The 22,003-nt window shown below is 34.3% G+C and overlaps 1 protein-coding gene across 1 annotated transcript; it reads left to right on the top strand.

Annotated features, from left to right (window-relative positions):
* Nucleotides 1-7,184: 7,184 nt before the first annotated feature.
* On the top strand, nucleotides 7,185-8,751 carry LOC147396576 (uncharacterized). Its single transcript, XM_086451367.1, has 2 exons — nucleotides 7,185-7,646; nucleotides 8,250-8,751. The coding sequence occupies exons 1-2, from the start codon at nucleotides 7,344-7,346 to the stop codon at nucleotides 8,571-8,573; spliced, it is 627 nt and encodes a 208-aa protein (XP_086307493.1). The 5' UTR covers nucleotides 7,185-7,343; the 3' UTR covers nucleotides 8,574-8,751.
* Nucleotides 8,752-22,003: the final 13,252 nt, after the last annotated feature.

The raw sequence follows: 22,003 nt of genomic DNA on the forward strand, positions 1-22,003 counted from the left end.
CCAAAAGTTTCCTACCTCAGATTCGAAGGTTAAATATTATATGAAGCACGGATGAAATTGAGTTGGGTCGAAGGTTCCGTGTTGTATGTTATCAAAATTTCTAACTTCTTATATTTTTTCAAAAGATTGTGATGACCCGATCAATTTTCTCTTGTCTTACGGAAGCTCAAATTAGTTGAAAACCTAGGTTGAAGATGGAGGGAGGTTAGGATTTTCTTTTAGAAGAAGAGAACATGGGAAATAAATGAAGAAATATAAATTTTTTTGTTGGTCCTAGTATTTATAGTGTTAAAAGGATGTAACAGTCATTATTTGATTTATTTTCTTTTAATTAAAAAGTTTATGTCTCGAACCCCGCTTTTCGCGATCTTATAATCTATTTTGATTAATTTTTCAATGTGGATCTAATGATATAATCGATTTGAAAAAATTCTAACTTTAAATTTTCTTATTTATTGGCCTATGAGTTTTCTTGAGACATGTGTTTAAAATTCTAGGATGTTAAAAGAGGGATTGGGGTATTGTTGTGAGGATGTGCAAACATGGGAATGTTGTGGGGCCTTACAAAAGGTTGGGTGTTGTGAATGGAGGGGAAATGAGAGTGTTGAAGGGAGGTTAAGAGGGGTGGAAACTAAGAGAAGGGGGTGGTTGTTGTGGGACATGCAAGAGGGGGGTGTTTTATGATGAGGGAGAAGATGAAGTGAAGAGATGAAGGAGAAAAAGAATCAAAGGGACTAAGAAGGGGTAGGGTTGCATTGTGTGTATCACGGTTTGAAGAAGGATATGGTGATGAGAAGGCTGTGGTTGTGGCGTTAATGGAGTGGGAAGAAGGAAAGACTGATGTGAATAAGGCTAAATGAAAAGAAGACTGAAGAGGGTGGTTTGGGAAAAATAGGAAAGCTATGGTCGAGAGGAAGAAAATGAGAAAAGGGATGACCGAGAGGGAAAGTGAGGAGGCCGAGAGGGTGTGTTGTGCATGGAAGGAGACCAAGGTAAGGTCAACTTTTTTTTTTTTATTCTTTTATTGTCTTTTCTCATTTTTCTATTTTTTTTAGAAAGAGAGAGGTCTCTTAGCCTCCCATTTTTAGCTCTCCAATCCCCCCTTTTGAATAAAGGTGTGCCCCATTTTATACTTTTTATTTTTGCTTTTTCTTTCCTATTTTTCCCAGAGTATGTTTCTTTTTTTCCTTCTTATAATCCTTCTCCTCTTTTTTCAACTTTTAATTTTATTTTTTTAGTCTCTTTATTGATCGAATCAAAGAGAAAATGGAGTCTTCTTCTCTTTCCTTTTTCCTCCTCTTATTGACTGAAACTAGAGACTAAGAAAAAGTTTCCATTTTCTATAAAACCCACATGTGTGTAGAGAGAGGGGGGTGTGATCCCATGTATTTAATGTTGCTTTGATTGACTTTATTGGGATTGGTTGTTTATTTTTTTGTCAATCGTGGTTTGATTAGTTTAAAATATTAGATTGAATCTTATTCATTGATTGGTCCAAGATTTTTAAGATGGATCATGGATTAGATTGATCAGTTTAAGGTTGATTTAGATTTTCGATCAAAAAGCGATTGTAATTTTATGGTTTGGGGATAACAAATTCTATGATCAAATTAAAAAAATATTATTGGGACCCACCTTTGTTTAATTTTGCCATTCAAAGTGGGGTGCAATAAGTAAAATTTATAATTTAATCACTAGGATTCCGATACCCAATCTGGATTTAAAATTTCAATTTGATCATTTCATTATGATCGATTGGTGTCATTCCATTAAATGAAAATCCTCATTTTATGTGGACAATTGGTGTCATTGCATCTAGTGGGAAATCATTATTTTATGTAAAAAAATCTCGTCATTTTATTTATAAATTCATCATTTCATGTGAAAAGTTTAGTTTTTTTAAGCGTAGAGGTTTCTAAGTATATTCCAAATTCTAAAGATATTTTCCTAGCATAATGAGGTTTCTAATTATAGATCGATCGTTAGGGGTATTTTGTTAATTTTCATAAATTTCGGCAAATGACTTCTTTGTGTCCCAATGTAATTATTTCTAACTCTCGAGGTCCCATTTTTCTAGCGTTGCGAGGTCTTTAGGTCACTGAAATACATGGCGAACCTAAGCGTACGTACTTGCTAAATAAAATGTGAGATTGGATTATCCTAGACATTTACAATTTCTACGTCGAGCATGCCAAGTTAGAGAAAGATGAAATCACGAGGACTAAGAAGAAATTAGAGGGAATTGGGAGAGGGCCTTTCACAAATTTTCAAGTTCTTCGCATATTCTATGCTCATCATTAGGAATCCACAATAATCAGCTAACTGATTGTTGAATCAGGTGGATGCAAAAATGGGGTGTCTACACTAATATTCACTCATCATGAGAGAAATAATGCATATATTTGGAGATTGTGTGAACATTTCTGAAGTAATGTCCAAGGCCATCTTCATCCTCTTTGTAGTAGTTACACTATTAGAACTATGCCCAATATCCTTTTGTTTCATTTCTACAAAGTCCGATTGCCCCTCCTGATGTGACCATGTTCCTTACAATAGTAGCATTGTATGTTGCCTTATCCTTTCGACTTAGATCTACTCCTATTATTTTAAAATCCCTTATCCGAAGTCCATCATCGTTGATTCCCTTCACATACAATTATCTATTGACCATTACCTTCAATATTGGGTTTTTGATAGAAGCACTACGTTGATCTCTTCCAACTGTACTGTGTCTTTTTCATACAGAAATGTTGTCACCAAATTATCATAGGAATCTGAAAGTACGGTAAGAAATATAAGATCTTCATCTTCTTTATCCAACTTAACATTAAATTTGTACAGTTGATCCAAGATTTGATTGACTGTATTCATGTGTTCCAAAAGATTTGCACTCTTTCTCATCTTTAAGGCATATAATTGTTTTTTTTAAATAACTTGTTTGTCAAGTTCTTACCCATATAAAAGCTTACCAACTTCTCCAAAAGTTCCTGTTACCTCAATTTGCCTAGACATAACCGTTTTGCCTCTTAAGAAGAATTCTCTAGAACCTCAAGAATAGTTACTTTTTTACCCTCAAAACCTCTATTTCTAATTTAATTGGGATATATCATTAATTATTGACTTTTCTTTAATTGATAGAATCCTAGTGCTTGTCAAAAACTACAAACATGTAAGTCAATTGGGCCACATGATTATTGAGTTCTAACACCATTTTAATAATTTCTACATTGCAATGCTGGCGTAATTAATCCATTTTAATATACCATGTTTTAATTCGGCATTAGGCGATTAGCTTTAAGTAGTTAAACACTCACATTGACCAACCTAGACACTAGGGAAGGACAAAAATTTAGAAAGAAAAGTCCTATTTACCACACTTCATCTTGGAGTAATTTTTTTCTCACAACCCAACACCAACACAGGCTTGACATATGGAATAGATGATGTAAGCAATAAGAGAAATGTTCTCTCTCCTGCCCATGGTGGAAAAAAGAAATTTCGTTATTGGAACACATTGTGGCATTCAAAACATGATCTAATACCACATTGTTGTAGAAGATGGAATTCTATGTTTTTTTCTTTTTAAAGGTTTTTTTCACTATTGAACTTTAGTTTTAAATTTGGGTGCTTATTAGCCGTAGATTTTCAACACCTTGGATCAAGTTGGAAAAACTTTTTTTTTTTCTTACCATGAGTTTTTTCATGAAATCTAGAAGGCCGATTGTGAATATGATAATCCATGTGATACCCACAACCTTTGTTAAGATTTGAAATCTTAAATTAAGTTTTGTGGCAGAGGATGCACGGGTAGGAGAGAGAAAATCTATCTCTTATTCATATGTGCCACAAGTCTAATCGTTGTTCGGTTGTAAGCAAAAAAATCACTCCCTCTTCTCCTTCTAGGACTAGAACAAGATCCACGGGCGTACTTTGAAAGGAACAATAATGGCGTATGGACAACGTGTATATAATGTACACATCCTAGACTGGCTGGCTGGGCTGAAGAGCTGCATACAGTAAAGCCTGAGATTGGACCCGATTTTATATGCTTCAGAGTAATGAGCCCGGCCTACTTTGTGAGCTCGGAATGAAGGCCCTTGTCTTCATATTTTTTGGGTTGAGAAGGCCAGGTTAGCTTATTAGCCCACCCAAAGATAGCGTTATTGACGTGCTGACAAGTGACAAACTTGATATATTGTAAGTGATTGTTGTGTATTAAAGAGTTAGATGAGTGATTAATAACAGAAAACGGCCTCAAGACCTGAAGGAAGTTAATGTATTGTAGATTTGAAAACCTGAAAAAGCCAGTGTCGGTATAGACATTGAAGTGAGTAAGAAATTTAAGAAAACAATAAATGAGTTCATGCCTCAACAACCAAGAAAGAGTTGCTCCAATTTATTGGTATGGTTGGAACCGGTAAAGAAGCCTAATTAAACGCCATATTTAATCTCTTTCCATTGCTTCTGCAAAGTCTAGCTCTAGTGCCTCAGTAGATACTTTTGTTTTGGTTTGTTATTCTCATTATTAAAACACCATTAAATCTCAAGGGTTGCCTTTAGACTTTACTTTCTCTCTCTATTTACTGCAAATTAGGGTCCTAAGGGCAAGCTCTTCAATGCGTCACCAGCAAAACCCAATTCATAATTTCTTAGTACCTAATGGTTTAAGTGTAGAGAAGGTGTCTCCATGAGCCTACAGATCGTATGGTGTTGTACTGAAGTCTATAGAGACCACTTGATGTTCCTCGAGATTCATCATATACAAGTTCCAAAGACCATATGTCTAGTGACAATGGTCCATTGGGATGATTTCCTTTGGTATACTAATTTATGAAGGACCTCCTCATTAGACTAAGGTTCATATCCTAATAATTCTTCAAATGGAATGGATCCGGTGTTCATTTTCAATTAGCAATAAAATAGGTAGAATTTAACGAACGAGCGTTGGGTGCAGTGGCCAAAGCATCCCTCCAAAAATAGAGAAGTCTTGAGTTCAAGCCCCCTCATTGACCACCCAAAGGTATTTATCCCTCTGCTTACCTGGTATGCGTGGTTCTTATGGTATTGGATGTACTCGGGGGATTTGGGAGAGAGAGTGCTCTAAGAGACCAGTTCCCTTGCCCCTACTAGTCAGGCCTACAAGTCCGAAACCCTCGTAAAAAAAAATTTGAAGGTAGAAGTTCTTACCATTGAAGGGAAATTTATTACTAATCCAATATTCCATTCTATCAACCAACGTGCTATATATTGGTTTGGAAAATGTTTATATTCAGTGGAAAGCATGGTTACCTAATCCACTAACACCCCATAAATTTCTTGAAGCAATTTAGTGATTATGTGGCCAGATTTCATTGTTGGGATGTTTATAGATAATACATTTCAATATGAATTGAAATTAATCACTTTGATCCTATACATATATAAATTCAACTAAAAAATTGACCGAATCAACTTGACGCGATTGGATTTTGATTCGGCCACAAACTTTGATGGAATTGACTCATTGAGTCTGTTAGAGTATATGATAATATGGTATGTGATATACATTGAATCATATTCCATTTATCTATAATGGTAAGTTGTGATGTATAGAACGTTGTGACAGAGATCATGAATAATATTTAGAAGATTACAAAAGTCAAATATGGAATAAATCTATACCTAATCATGACTTTCCTAATCTTCTAAATATTATTCATAATCTCTACCACAGCCTTCTATACATCAACTTGGAGATTCAGACTACTCAAGCCAAAATGCATTTTGTTGAGGTCAGAAACATCACTTCTAAACCCTTCCCTTTCTCCCCCAAAATCCACAATGTTCGAGCATTTTAATTTGTTCAACCCCATCTTCCATCCATGGGCTTAATCATTTAATAAAATCCTTGATTTTGCTATCCAACAAAGTATCACCTTCAAGCTATTAAACAAGTTCAACTTCATCTTGAATCCATTGGCTTCAACCCCTTGAAGAAAATCTGTGACTTTTCTACCTAAAAATCAATTATCATTAATCTTTTAAATCCATTCAACCTCATCTTCGATCCATTGGCTTCAACGTCTCACAGAAAACCCTGTTCTACCTAAAAGTCTATCTTCTATTTCTCCCAAAAGTCCTATCTTGTTGCTGAGTTATCAAGATTGTAGGAGAAAGATCCTAAGGCTGAAGAGCAAGGTGATTTAAGATGACTGGTTTCACAACATGAAAAAATCCATATTCCATGGTCAAGGCCATCAAATTTCATAAAATTCAATGGACCAAGGTGTTGAATATATCATTGTTAATTTTTGTGTTCGACAGGCCAACTTCATTAATTAATTAATGGATGATGGGAGAAATTCGACGGCTCTAAGTCATCGAATATAGGGAATGTAAAAAATTTCAACAGTCATGGGCCATAGAAAATCGATTTCTAAAATTCGTGAGCCTTGGCCTATCCAATTTTCCAGTCTTCAGGTGGTGTTTGAGGAGAAAAATAAGGGTTATTTGGCTTAAGGTTGAAGAAGCCATTTAATATTTTATTTCGACTCGTCAAGTTGACTCACTAGTTTTTGACTCGATTCATTGAGTCAAGTTTATGCATATATTTTAAAACTGTATATGGTTCAAACAAATTAAATACTCGAACCAACTCATAAATATATGCTTCATAGTTAGTAACTCTGCGTATGGGAAAAAAATCCTTCAAAATAATATTGACAGAAAATAAATTAAAATAAGAGAATCATAAATGAGTTTGCAATTTTATAGTTAATTTTTTTTTTTGATAACTAATGAATAATAAACCAGGTCTAAAACCATGTGAATTTTACTGAAGCTTTCAAATGTTCAACTATACAATATAATTATAAAGTTTGCATACAATATACATACAATTAGCAAAAGTGCTAAGAATGATCTGGCCTATGAGAATATATGTTGTGGGGAAGCTAAAATAATGTGATCCATCACTCTGCGAACTATTGACGGATAGAAGTTTCCTTGAAGCAAATTAGAAAAATTACAAAGTTACAGGCTTAGTTAAGAGTTGTATTTCGAGTTGTAGATGGTTTATGAATGTTTATAGAAATATGATTTGTTGCATTTAAGGGCTATCTACTTGCCAAATTTAATGCACAGACTGCTCCCTTTTTAATGCATTTAAGAATTCTTCATGTATTTACACCGTCTTGCATGACCCATTCAATCGAAAGGAAAGAATTTGATGGTTTACATGTGAGACTCTACGACGTTCTTTCACTAGATTTTTCTCTTGTGAGCAAGATTTCCTCAGTTGGGTTCTTTTTTCCTTCATCTGTCATAAAAATTTGCAACAATTTCCATATAGAAGGAGAGGAAGGATGATCAAAGAGCTTCTACAGCAAAAGAAAGAGTTGTCTATAAGGAAAATAGAAGAGACCAAGATGAAGAAGAGAGAACAGACTTGTGTTATGGAGTATCCTGTGCTCTCTTTAGGCCCTTCTCAGCTTGTTGTCCCCGAAGGCACAAATAGTACTTTGTCGTGGTCAAAGTCAGAATTGGATTCTTCCAGGAAGAGAAAGTATTGGGACAATTTCAAGGCTGAACCCATGGTTCAAACTAGTATTGAACTTCAACTTAAAGATCCCTTGCCTTCAGATTGGGAGCAATGCCTCGATCTTGATGTAATTATCTCTCTTATAGTCTTTGGTGTGTGTATGTGTGTGTGCGAGAGAAAGAGAGAGGAACTCTCTTAATAGTTTTATGTCTTGTATTCTGTTGGCAGAACACTGAGCTGCGGATGTGCAGGGGGCAGCACCCCCGCCAAGAGATCTGGTTTTATAAATAGAGATCTCTAGGGCCGTAAAACATATAAGTATATAGTGATTGTTCTTGTTCTGATCCATGGACGAAGGCATACTTTAACCATGTTATTTCATTGTTTCACACTTTCGTGTGTGTGTGTGGTGGGGGGGACGGTGGGGTGAGGGGGGGAGGGGAGAGAGAGAGAGGAATTCTCTTAATAGTGTTGGTATCAAGTAATCATTGTTGAATTAGTATTCAAATTTTCATGACATTTGGTTTGTAGCTTTTTTTTTTAAAGATACATTATGGTTGTAGTTATGTGGTATAATATAATTTGTTATAATATCTTACTTCCAAGCTTGCGTTAGCTATAACAAGTGATGTCATTGTACTTCTCATATTCATATTCTTATACTTCACTAGAGATGATAAATGAATTTAAAAAGAGTTGAATTATAAATATTTTTGTTTTGTTGTTGCAGTCTGGAAGAATGTATTACTTGAATAGAAACACCCTGAAGAAGAGTTGGAACTGGCCTAAAAGCCAAAAGCTAGACTTGGAACTCAACATCTCAACAAGTTCTGATGGAAGGAGCAGCTCTGGAATGTCTGAGGACTCAAAGAATAAAAACTTCTCAAGCAGTAATATGGTTGCTGTTGCTTGTTTTAAATGTCATCTCCTTGTCATACTCTGCAAGACTTCTCCTTCTTGCCCCAACTGCAAATATGTTCACTCACTCCCAACTCAACAAAGCTCTTTCCCGAAGGCAGTAAAGTCCTTGAACACTCTAAGCCTCCTAAACTAGCCGGCCACGAACCATGACAGTGAGAATAATAATCATATCATATGTAGAAAAGATGCAATTTGAGGTTGGAATATCTGGATGAAATCAAATGGCAAGAAATATGTATGTTAACATGTCTTTCAAACCATTGTGTTTGGGTTTAGATGTACTTAAAAGAAGTAGATATATATATGATATATATGAAAAACTCTTGAATATAATTTATTTGTTGAGGGCTCTCAGTTTCTTTTTTTCCTTCTGTCAAAGAGAGAGAGAGGTTGAAAATGAAACTCCCTTCGAATATGGTTGTATATAGACATTTCTAACTACAAAGGAGGTTTGCGACACAAGAGAATCTTTGGAAAAAGGTCTCATCATTCCTTCACGGTGTGTGTTGTGTTGGAGCAATCTTGAGGAGAATGACCACATTTTTTTCAAATGCTCAATGAGTTGTTGGGTTTGGAAATCTATTTTGTTGAGATTTGGCATTAGAAGGAGTGGAGTACTGGGATCTATTGATGAAGAGATACAAATTATCCGGAGTTGAAGTTTCCCATACAAGATGATTGGAGATATGTTATGTGTTGGGTTATCTTCAGCCATTTAGAAGCTATGGAGAGAAAGAAATCACAGATTTTTTTAAGGGAAGAAGATACATAAAACACTTTTTTGATCTCATTGCTCAAGATATTAAATGTCAGTTTGATGGTTCGGTTATATCTCTTACAAAATATGTGGATAAGTGCAAAAATTTCTTCCAAGCGGGGCATTGCAAGTACACAACCTCAATTAAATTGGTGATTAATTCATATGTTTTCGCCTCAAAATAAATACTGATGAGTCTCATTCGGACGTGGGTAACGGATTTGGTTTTATAGGAAAGGATAGCAATGGTGATTTTCGGTTTGGAGCATGGGGAGGTTCAAATTTTGATGATATAATTTCAATTGAATTCCAAGTGGTGCATGAGACTCAAATTTGCAAGTTTAAATGATCATCATCAGATTCTTCTGAGTGGGGATTCTAATTATGTGGGCGGCAGACTATCTAGCAAAATGTGGAGCAATCGATAGGATTTTTTTTTTTGTGTTGCTTGATTGTAATAATTTGCCAAATGAGTTGGCAAGCATTTTACACGATGATATATCTTGCAACTATGTAAGATGATTGAGCTGAATAGTAGGGTGGGGCTAAAAAAAAAGTTTGATGCAAGGCATCAAAGATTAGGCTAAAATGTGAGGGAATAAACAATTTTCCAAGGGATCAGTGTGTGTTTCAGACGGATCAATTAGGTTTGGCATTAAGGGAAATTCCTCCTGTCCAGAGGAATAGATATTGGAACGTTACAAAATCCAATTAACCAAATCACAACAATTGATGGCTCTCCAAAGCAGAATCGTGGAAGTTTAGAAAACCTTCCAAACGGCTGGGAAGTTGTTTGACACAAAGGGAAACATGATTTTCCAAATCTTCCTCTAAAGGTAAGTACAAAAACATGATTAACAGGTATAATTATATCTTTGAAGTTCCTCAACTTATAGAGCCCATGCAAGTCTGCAAAGTTTTTGATGCGTTGGATGAACCAACTGAAATGGAAAGATCAGATCCGTTGGATACATTGCAAGGAGAAGAAATTGAAGTTTCCTAATGTTGGCGAGTCTATTTCAATGACTAAATATGTAGATTTCGTGGAAGCAAGCTCATGGGCTCCAAATCCAATATATAATAAAGGACATCCCAAAACCCAGAAAAAGGAGAAATCATGAGTGGTGAAACTCCGTCGAAGAATCAACTCATGGAGAATAAAAAACCAGCCCCAATTATCCAATGAACATTATAATATGGAATTTTGAGGGAACGAATAATAAAACTAAGAGTAAAGCAATCCTAGATTTTATGCTTAGTGAAAAGGTGGACATCATGGGTTTCTATATATGAAACAAAAATTGATGAAAGTGTTGCTAAGATATTTTAGAAAGAAATTAAGGAAGAACTGGGCCTTCCTTCATTTTGGCCAAACCTTGATGGGATGGGAATGGGATCCTCTCAAATTTAAAGTAGAAAAACTTTTTGAATCAAGTTAGATTCTGCATAGTAAAGTAAATCCCATCAGAGATGGATTTATTTTTAATTTTTCAAATAGTTTAACAGTATTGAAGAGAGCTTCAGAGAGATATTCGACTGCTTTCTTCAAATTCTCCTTCAGTAATCATGGGAGACTTTAATACTTTGAGATTCCATGATGAAAAAATTGATGCCCACCTTACTCCGGTAAGATCCATGAGAGACTACAATAATTGCGCATTGATGAAAATGGACTCCAAGACATGAAAATAGCGGATGATTGGTTTGTGAGATTTAAATCATTATAAAATTTTAACAACATAACTATTAATCTATAAATTTCTAAGATCAAGAATCATGCATATATCTCAAGAAACTTATTCATACTCTTAAAGATTAAAGATTAGGGTGCTTACCTTGTGCCATAATTTAAATCAATGATCCAAGATTGTGTTGGAGGTGTCTTTCCTAAATTCATATGCTTGTGATCGGATGTGCACAAATTTCCAAATCGTGTGACCCTTGTTTCATGTTCTCTAATTTCCGGACTCACCTTCTCTTCCCTCTCTATGTTGGTTCGGCCATTTAGTAATTGATGAAGATCTTATTTCTTCTCATGTTTTGTGTGTATATTATGGGGTGTCCACTTAAATAGATGGGAATAGACGGCCTAGATATCCTATTTTTGTAGGATTCCTATCAATCAAAGTTTCTTTCTAAAACTTAAAAAGTTATTTCTATTTCTAATTTAATTGGGATTTACCGTTAATTATTAAAGTCTTTATTTGTATAAAATCATTGTGCAAGTCAAACTCTAGAAACATGTAGGTCAATGGGCCACACGTTATTGGGTTATAACATTCTCTCACTTGACCTATTAGACCGATTGTGTTAAAGTGAAATTTTCTTTTACAAAATATCTTGTTTTTGAATAAAACTCAATATAAGATTTTATAATAAAAATATTTTTACATGTGATCACGAATTTTGAAATCTTATCAATAATCTCACATTTAATTATATACTATATTTCAATTAAATATTAATGCATGTCATGGCGATTGTATGTCATCTATGTTATACTTCCTTCCATGTACCATACCATTAATACCTTTCTTAATATAACATTTAATTGTGTCCCTATAATTTGTCTTGTCAAGGCATTTCCTGTATTATTTAAATCCAAAATAAAATATGATCATAATATAAATGAAAATTAGAAATAAGCAGAAACAAAATTTTATTTAGTATTAATGTTAATATCAATTACATGACCACTTCTAAACAACCTACTCCAAATACATAAGTGATATCTCCAAAAGACCCATCCTCATAAAATGTTCTTTGTAAGTTTTTATAATAACCTCTTTGTCAATGGATTAATTATCATTTGAGTGGTACTAATATTTTGTATTGATACTAACTATTTTTGAACTCTCTTTAATCACCAAGTATTTGACTTCCATGTGTTTCACATCGTTCAAGTAATTTTCAATTTTAGAAAAGAATACAACTACGATATTATCATAATATATCTTCAATTGCCTAGTTATAGAGTTGACAACCCAAGTCCTAATATAAAATTTCACAACTATCAAGTTTAACTGTGGTCTAAAACATACTACGAACTCAGCTTCCATATTAGATAAAGTAGAAATACTCTACTACACACTTTTCCACGAGATAGCTCCACCTACTAGTAGAAATACAAAACATGATGTAGACTTTCTATTATCAGCTCTGAATCTGGGTACCCGATTACCTCTACATGATCTAATCTCTTATAAGTGAGAATATAATTATTCATCCATTGTAGATTTCTCATAACCTTCTTTGTAGCTTTCTAATAGTTTATTATTAGGTTACTCTGGTATTTCTACCTAACATCTCAACTACAAAACTAATATCCGGTCTAGTACAAGTCTGAATGTACATCAAACTCTGAAAAATTAAAGCATATAAAATATCTTTCATTTGTTCCTTTTTAAAATCATTTTGTGGATATTGCATCAAGTTGAATTTATCTCCTTTTTTGATCAACATATGACTGAGAGAACAAGATTGCATGTTATATCTTTCTAAGACTTGATTGATATATCATTTTTGAAACAACCCTAATAATCTTTGGGATCGATTTTTAAAGATTTCTATACCAATGACATACGTTACCTCACCCATATCAGCAATCTTAAAGTTCTTAGTGAGATCATTTTTTTTCTTGTAATAAAACAAGATTACTACTAACTAACAAAATATTATCTGCATATGGGATCAACATAATAAACTTATCCCCACTGACCTTTAGATATATACACTAGTAAACATTATTTTCCTTAAATCCAAAGGATGTAATGGTATTATTGAACTTTACATACCATTGTCTTAAAGCTTGTTTAAGTCTATATATGGATTTCTTGATTTTACAGGCTAACTTTTCTTTTCTGTAAACCCTTTAAGTTGTTTCATGTAGATTTCTTCATCCAAACTCACATTCAAGAAAGTCATTTTCACTTTCATTTGGTGTAACTTTAAATCATAATGAGCGGCCAATGCCATAATGACTCTTAATGAGCCTTCATTTAAATTGAAAAGAAAGTCTTAGTGTAATCGATACCTTCTTTCTGAAGAAAATCTTTAGCCACAAGTTATACTTTAAATCATTCGACATTGTCTTTTGTGTCATACTTGGTCTTGAAGACTTATTTATATCCGACTTTCTTACTTTTAGGAGGTAATTCAATGAGATTCCAAACATAGTTCTGGTCCATAGAATTTAACTACTTTTTCATGGCATCCATCCATTTAGAAAAATCATTACTTTTCATTACTTGTAAAAACGTAATCAGATTTTTGTTTATCTCAATATCATAATGAGATATTTATAGATACACCACATAATCATCTAAAATGGTAGGTCTCCTTTGTAATATCCCAAGTTTTTAACTCGTATCTCGAAAAAATCAAATGGTGATATTTTGAGAAAAATTTTGAACTAGGGACTTAGAGTAAAACACTCGGATATTGTTATGTTCATTTTCAATGAAAACCGATCTTATCATTGGATTTAAAAATGTTCAAATATATACTTTAGCCTGTAGGCAAGTTTGAATCTGAGTTCAGATGAAAAAGTTATAAAATCATCGAATTTGATGTTAAATTGGACCAAAAATAGTGAAATTTTGTTAGAGTGAGAATCAATAAAATTCAACCACACCATTTGGTCTGCAACAAAAAATTATTTGAAATAGAATACTCATTTGTTATTTTCCTAGTCCGAATGGTCAAGTTACCATCGAAATTAGACACGAGTGGAAAATACCAAAATACCCTCCAACTTTTGTTATGAAAGAACTCAGCCCTTCTTCTATTTCATTTTCTCCTTTCCAACTTATAAAGAACCAGCTCATTTTCCAACCCAAGGGTTTCGACCCATTCCCGATAAGATCCCTCACAATCAAGTTCGTGTTGATCGTCGACGAAGAAGAAAAAGTCGTCGGCATCGACGAGTTCCACGTTCTCACCCCATTCAACCTTCCTTTTCTTTTCTTTCTCTTGGTCCCTCACCAAAAACAACGAATGGGTTTGATTCTACCTACTTGGAGTCCCATCCAATTTGAAGAAAAGCAGTCCATTGTCACTGAAAGAGAAAGAACACCTTCATTGAGGATTCCACAATCAACCTGACCGTTGGCAACAAATTTCGCCCAAGTTCGAAGTCCCACACCACCGATCCTTAAATTCCAAGCTAGCCCACCCTGTCCAACAACTACAATTTGGTAACGGACTCTCGATTCTTATTAATAGCCGTTAATTTTGAAAATGTGCATTTAGGTTTTCTAATAAAACTTATTGTTTGTTTTTAAATCGTAGAATATGCTTTGTTTATTCCAAAAATTACACCAAGACCCTCGTGTTTTGATGTGTTTTCATATTATTTTAACATTGATTTGTGGGTAGATTAATAGAATTGAAGAACGAGTAAAAAACTCGAAAGAAATGACGAAAAATCAAAAATTTACGAAGTTTGAAACTTTCTGATGGTTCCACTGTCCTTGGCCATGGTTCTAGTATACCTTAGTCACGGTTCCATCGTGATCCATCGTGAAAAAGCACAATGCCACCGTGCTTGACATTTTTTTCAAAAATCATCCCTTGTTTTTACCTTGAACTCCCCTTCACTTGTACATGCATTTCAACCATTTATTTCATTAAAAGTATTTAAGTTATTTAATAAAATTAATTTTACCCCCCATTTTGGAATAATGGAAATGGTTTCAAAATTCAAATCTCAAAGGATTAAAAATCAAATTTTGATTTCAAGAACAAAATATAAATTTCGACGTTTTTGTCAGATTTTCAAAAGTGGATACTTTTTCATTACTTTGAATTAGGTAATAAAAATTACATGGTGTCGAATCTCGTTCAAGGCTTTCATTTTCAAAAACCTATTTTCAATTTTAAGAACTTTAAAATTTTGAGTTTTCGACACTTTGTCAAATTTTCACCAACTTTCATTATTTTAACAACTTTGGTTGTGTGCATCACTAGGACCTCGTTTTAATTAACATTTGATAGTTTTTAGATTGAATAAATAAAATAACTTTAAAGGATTGAGAAAGTGGTGTTATGCTTGAAAAGACAAAAAGTAAAAATGTCGAAAAAATGAAAAATGGATGAAACGGTAAAATAACAGAATTACACCTAAGGGGTGATGTTTGCATTTTACATTGATGTGTTGTATATAAGTTGGTGAATGGATATCTAGTGATAATCATTATGATTGCATATTTATTTAAATTCTGTTAACTCAATTTGCTGAGTTATGTTCTATTTTATTTTTTATTTTAGGGCACGTGGCAACAATTGCATGGTAGAAAATTGGATATCCATTCTCAATCTTGTATTGTTAATTTCTCTTTTATTTTCAAAGAAAAATATATATATATATATATATATATGTAGCTATGTCATGAACTGTTAAAGTGTCTATGAATGCCTAAAGGGATAGTGCGTCATATCATCCAGAGTGGTGTACTATCTTGGGATGTACAATAGGGACCACCAAGCTCATACATGGTAGGGGACGCGTATGAGAATGGAGTCACAACCGGAATTCGGTTCTATTCCTTTCTATCTTTACCAGTGAATGTGTATTGTATAGGTGGTCGTATACGAATAGAGTTGCATATTTTGGGAATCACATGCGCGCTTGATAGGCATAGATGAAGATGATTAGTCAGTGATTACTAATAATCTAGTAGTAGTCAAATGTTCTAACACATCGAAAATAAACCCATTGCTTACGATTACGTCAAATGGCTAGTTTGAACCGGATAAATAGTCCCATAAGTGTGGTAAACAGCGACTAGTCACAAAACCAACAATTAATATTTTATTTTCGAACAACATGTCCCAACTAAGAGTGATCCAGTCGTGAATCCCAACTCTCTAATTCTACTGTTCCACTATTGTGTATTATGTAGTTGTTGTTTTATTTTGAAATATAAACTAAAAAACATGCTTGTCATTCTAATGTTGTCAATTATATTTGTATAAAAATTAAAATATATAGTGAGTACTGATGATTGATGTTATGTGAACTTTTAAACTGTTTAGTTGCTTATCTTTGGTTATATGTATCAATTGATCGTATTTTATTTTGTAAAATTTTGCATGTATTAAAATGTTTAGTATGCTTACCCGATCATGTTTAGAGGTTATTAGTAGGAATTGGTTGTGGTCTTATGGACATGAATGTTCGTCATGAACCTCAATGTTATATTATTTGGAGTCGCTACTATTCTTTTTCGAAAATGGGTGTGAATGGGCACTTGAATTGATTTTTTGAAAATCATTTTTTCATGACATTGTAGTAACTCTCACGTATTGGAAAGGACAAGGTTTACCTAAGATCTAGGAAAAAAGGTTCGGTTAGAGGATGGGGAAGGTGTTAAGCACCCCATCCTCTCCACCAAAGGTGGTTACCTTGCTTGGCCATTTTTTAAGAAAAAGCTTAAGAACATAGATATAAAATGCATGAAGATGCATACTAAAGTGATGTATGCATTGAGTGAAAATATCCCCTTAGAGAAGGGTTTTAATTTCAATGTGAACTTAGGGACATCCTATAGAGAATGATAACCCATGTAGCCACATTATTTTTATGGATATGAATGTTGGTTTTAAGCTATTAGAGAGAATCCATGATGGAGTTTCCTTGAAGCTACAACCTTGATGCATGTATGCATGGCTAGAAACTTAGTCTTTCACCCTATCAAGAGGGTGACACATTTCTTCATCATTGCCATGCGAATGTGAGTATGTGCATTGTATATAATATGATGCATGAGATTGAGGTATAATGGGCTTCAATCCCCAACATTTCGATCGAACCTTAGTCCAATCTACCGGGGATGGGAGAGGGTGTGCATTACATCTTAGAGATTTCTAAAATAAAAAGAAAATGGAAGGGTTAAAAGAAGATAATGTAAGCTTAAAAGAGATAGACTACATCTTAAACCCTACTTTGTCCCTTGATGAACTTGAACCTTGAGAGTTGAGTGAGATAGTTGAGGGTTGAATGAGTTGAAAGTAGAAGATAAGAGAATGAGTATGGATTTTCGTAGAATTTTAAGTTGAGAGATGAGGGCTTGAGAGCATGAATTGTTCATAGAAAGTGAGGGTATTTATAGAGTTCTTGGAGGACTTTTGAGGATAAAGTGGTCCAACCTTAAAAATAAAGATGATGGACATGAGGTTTAGGTTATTTCTTTTTGGATTTTTCATTTATATGAGGGTAAAGGTGACATTTGTGAAGAAATCCAAAAAATATTCTTTGATCTTTGATTTTTTGATAAATAAATATGAGTGAAAGCGCAGTGAGTGGATCCGCTTTTGACCCTTGAGGTTTGGGAGTCGCCACCTAGTTGTTAAGGTATAGGAACCAAACTGACTCTAAAAAAGGCAAACTAATCTACGAAAGAGAAAAAAAGTCCGGGGATCACGTTACGGGGTTGGAAGGTGTTAGGCACCAACCCCGTCCGACCAAAGCAGGTCTCTACTAAATTCCCAAATAAATCACATTACTAAAAACCTAGATAAAAATAAAAATAAAAATTTTATACCTTTCCGATAGCAAGGATTTTGCTCCCTCAGATCTGACAAAAATAGCTCCTTGTACCGTATTCCCTTGCTTTGTTCTATCTCCGGATTTGATTTCAGATCTTCGAGATCAAGGTATCTCATTGTTTTTGGATCTGAACTCTTCAAGTTTGTTACGAATTTGGGGGTGTTTTTGAAGGGCTTTTAGGCGTTTCTTAGGCTAAAATCGAAGGAGGGATGTTAGGTAAGGAGTTAGGGCTTCAAAACTAGGGTTTATGGGAGGCTATGGGGGCTTCTAGACCTACTTCTCTTAGGGTTTATGATTTGATACGAAAATAGGGTGTGAGCACCTCTATTTATAGATGTTTTTAGGGGTAGATTTGGATAGAGTTAGTATTTAATTAGAGTTCTTTTAATTAGAATTGTGTTTTAGTTAGACTTGTTTTAGGTAGAATTGTATTTTTATTAGAATTGTTTTAGGTAGAATTATTTTTAAGTTAGAACTCTATTAGATAGAGTTATTATTTAATTAGAATTCTATTATGACTTTTGGTCTTATTTGATTGACTTTTAATGTTTTGACTTTAGTCTTAATTGATTGACTTTTAATATCTTGACTTCAGTCTTGCTTAATTGACTTTAATTTTGACTTTAGTCTCACTTGATTGACTTTAATACCTTGATTTAGTCTTGTTTGATTTACTTTTAATTTTTGGAGAACCCCCCTCCATTATTTCTTTAATTCTTTGGACCCCCAAATGGAGGGGTCCTTAAAGAAATATATCACGAACCCTCAACAATTTTACTTAAAAGTCCGATTGATCGATTTTCTAATTCAAAATTTTAAATTAATTTCATCAATGTTTCACTTTAATTATTTAATATTTTATTTATTAATTTCAAATTTTTTAATTATGAAAATTGTGAAATTACCGTTTTGCCCCCGGAGAGGACTTTTCATGTTTTAAGTTGGTTTTTAATGTTCTAGGATGTTTTAGAATCAAATTTTCATAAGGAATTCAATGGAGATATTATTTTGTGTTATTTATGAAATTTTTTGTGTGAAACGATCGTGAACTTTTTGAGGGGTATTTTCGTAATTTTGTCGAATTCTGTTAAAATTGGTGAAATGATTTATTTGATTTCGATTTGTTAGTTTATGTGTTTGAAAGGGTTTTCCTAATCGTAACGTAGGCTCTAGGGTTGTTTTGATGTTAGGGGTATTTTGGTAATTTGATCAATTTTTAGTGATTTTTATCGTGAAGCTTCTTTTTGGGTCTACAAGATGATGGTTTCTATGTTTCTAGGGTCGTATTTTCCCAGGTAGTGTGGTTTCTAAGATTTTGTCAGTTTGAGATACCTCATCCAGATTCTGAAACATTTCTGGTAACAAAATAAAGCAATGGAAATAACATCCATCATTGGGAATCATTGCGATCAGGTTGACGAGTTGATTAATCAGGCGGATGCAAAAATGAGGTGTCTACAGATGCCCCTCTTTGGCAGAGGGTTAAAGTAAACTAGATAGCAAATCTATTTTGGTAGATAGTGCGATATCCGAGTGCCAAAGCTAGTGACAGTTCATTTTGCAGCCTGATTTAGCAATTCGTCGGGGTGTTCAGATCCTTGAGGGTAAAGCTCTCCCCGAATTAAAAGGTTGTCAGGTACTTGAGCGCAAACTCTCACTGACAGTGTCAGATCCTTGAATTTTAAAGAATTCTCCCTGACTAAAAAGTGCAAATGTGCAAGTGTGTGCATTGTGTGAAACTTAGTAAAATCTGAGTATAATTGAGTAAAATTTGAGTATAAACTGAGCATAATTGAGTAAAACTGAGCATAACTTCGAGAAAACCCTCGACGGTAACTGAGCAAAATCCAAGATAACCCTTGGCGGCAACTGAGCAAAATCCAAGATAACCCTTCGCGGCAACTAAGCAAAATCCAAGATAACCCTTGGCGGCAACTGAGCAAAATTCAAGTTAACCCTTGGCAAAAATTGAGCAAAATCCAAGATAACCCTTGGCGGCAACTGAGCAAAATCCAAGATAACCCTTGGCGGCAACTGAGCAAAATCCAAGATAACCCTTGGCGGAAACTAAGCAAAACTGGTAGAGGAATGAATGAATTTTGGGAAAGAATGAACGAATTTGGAGAAAACTGATTAGAACGAACCGGAGAACGAATAAATCTGGAAGATAATGAATTTGGAAGAGAAATGATCGATTCTAAGAATGATCGGATCTGAAAAGAATCTGGAGAATGAAAGAATGCCATATCTCCTTATGTGAGATCCAAAATGCTTTTGTTTGAACCTCAAGGATTTATCAAAAAGTTTGAATTTTTATTTCTTTTGAACCTCAAGAGTTTTTTGAAAAACTGTTATCAAGAGGGTTACCTTAAATTTGGAGTTCTCATTATCTCTTAGGATTAACATTGCTCAAAAGCAAAATGCCTCTAGTTTGACAGTGACCATGGCCTTGAAAATAATTGAACACATAAAAAAAAATGCCCCTAGTATAAGGGGAAAAGTTACATTAAAAAAGAAAATGCCCCTTGTATGAAGGTTTGAAATAATTGATTACCACAAACGCAATAAAAACTCAACTTTTAATTTTGATTAATTTTATTGAAGGTTTTTGAGTCCGGCTCAAGAGTACAAAATTATTTCCTTTCGAGTTTCAGCATAGAATTCACCCTTATCTCCCTTGGTTCACTTGGGGGAGTAAAAATTTTTAGATCGATCGTAGACAAGTTACTTGTGGCTTCTGAGTCTATGCCTGATTTAAGCTAAGTATCGAACTTGATTATTCGGACTTCTGATGTTTTAGCTCGGACCGCTCTCAGCTTGGGATTTTCTTCCATTTTTCTTTGTTTTTCTAACTTTTGCCTAGATCGCCTTTTCAGGTTTTCAATCTAGCGAGCTTGCTCTAGCTTTTGTCTAGATCGCCTTTTCAGGTTTTTGATCTAGCGAGCTCTTCTTTTTTTTTCTTGGCTCTGATTGTTGCCAAAGTTGTCCTTTCAGATTTTCAACCTTGCGAGCTTGCCTTAATTTTTGCCTAAGTCGCCCTTTTCAACTTAGCATGCTTCATCATTTTTTTATCTTTCTCTTTTCTTTTGAACTTCTGGAGTTGCTATTTGATCATGCTTTGCTATCTCCCTTGACTTTTCGCACGGTACTTAGGAGGACTTTCATGGGTAGGCTTAGGACTGGGTATAAAAAGAAAGAAATTTTGAGGCTCAAAACCCAAATGCCCCTTGTGTGGCACTTCCTTTTAAATTATTTTTCTTTTCTTAAATTTTCTTCCCCATTTTGAAGATATTTTTCTTTTCTTTTGAATTTTTTCTTGATTTTTTTTATTGTGTGGGAACTATATTTTTTTTATTTTGATGTGGTCGAGCCTGAAGTGACTTCTCAGGTTGCCTACGTACCCCAAAATTTTGGGATCAAACCAAAACGTAGTTCGAAACTTTCCTCCCCTAGGTTAGGTGATCAGGCTGAGAAAGAAAAAGGCATAATTTTTCTTTTTGAAAAGGCTGCAAAGGGGTTGTGAAAGGATATGTTGGACTGGATAACTGGGTAATATGAGGATTGATTAGGCCAAAGATGGCCTCCTTAAATGTAATACCGTTTGATTTGGTCAAAGTTGGTTGGTTCTGGTAATTCGATTCCATCATGATCTTGAAGTCTGACAGCTTTTCCTGGTAATATTTACTTGACGATGAATGGACCTCCCCAATTTGGTTTGAACTTCCCCCTGTGATCAAAAATAGGTGCCCTGTTCTCTTTGAGTACTAAATCCCCGACTTGAAAGTGACGGGCCTTGATTTTCTTGTCAAACGCACGGGTGACTCTTCTTTGATAAACTTGCACATGATACAACGCTCTTAATCATTTTTCTTCGATCAAATTCAACTCTACATACCGTTGGCGAACCCAATTTGCTTCTGACAATTGACTTTCCTTGAAGGCCTTGAGATACAAGATTTACATTTCAACTGGTAAAATTGCTTCCATATCATACACTAGAAAGTAGGGAATAGCTCCAGTGGAAGACTGTATTGAAGTATGATGTGACCCTAGTGTGAATGGTAACTTCTCTAACTAATCCTGGTGTGATTGACACATTTCCCTGATGATTGTTTTGAGATATTTCATTGGCTGTTTCAACATTTTCATTAATCTGAGGATGGTAGAGAGATAATGTGATGTCAAATCTCAAACTTTGAACACAAAGGATTAACCTAAGCTTTGACGTACGACCCATTATCAAAGATCAATACCACTT

Source organism: Akebia trifoliata, chromosome 8 (genome assembly GCF_017979445.1).
Source record: "Akebia trifoliata isolate Shusen 1 chromosome 8, ASM1797944v1, whole genome shotgun sequence".
Classification (NCBI taxonomy): Eukaryota; Viridiplantae; Streptophyta; class Magnoliopsida; order Ranunculales; family Lardizabalaceae; genus Akebia; species Akebia trifoliata.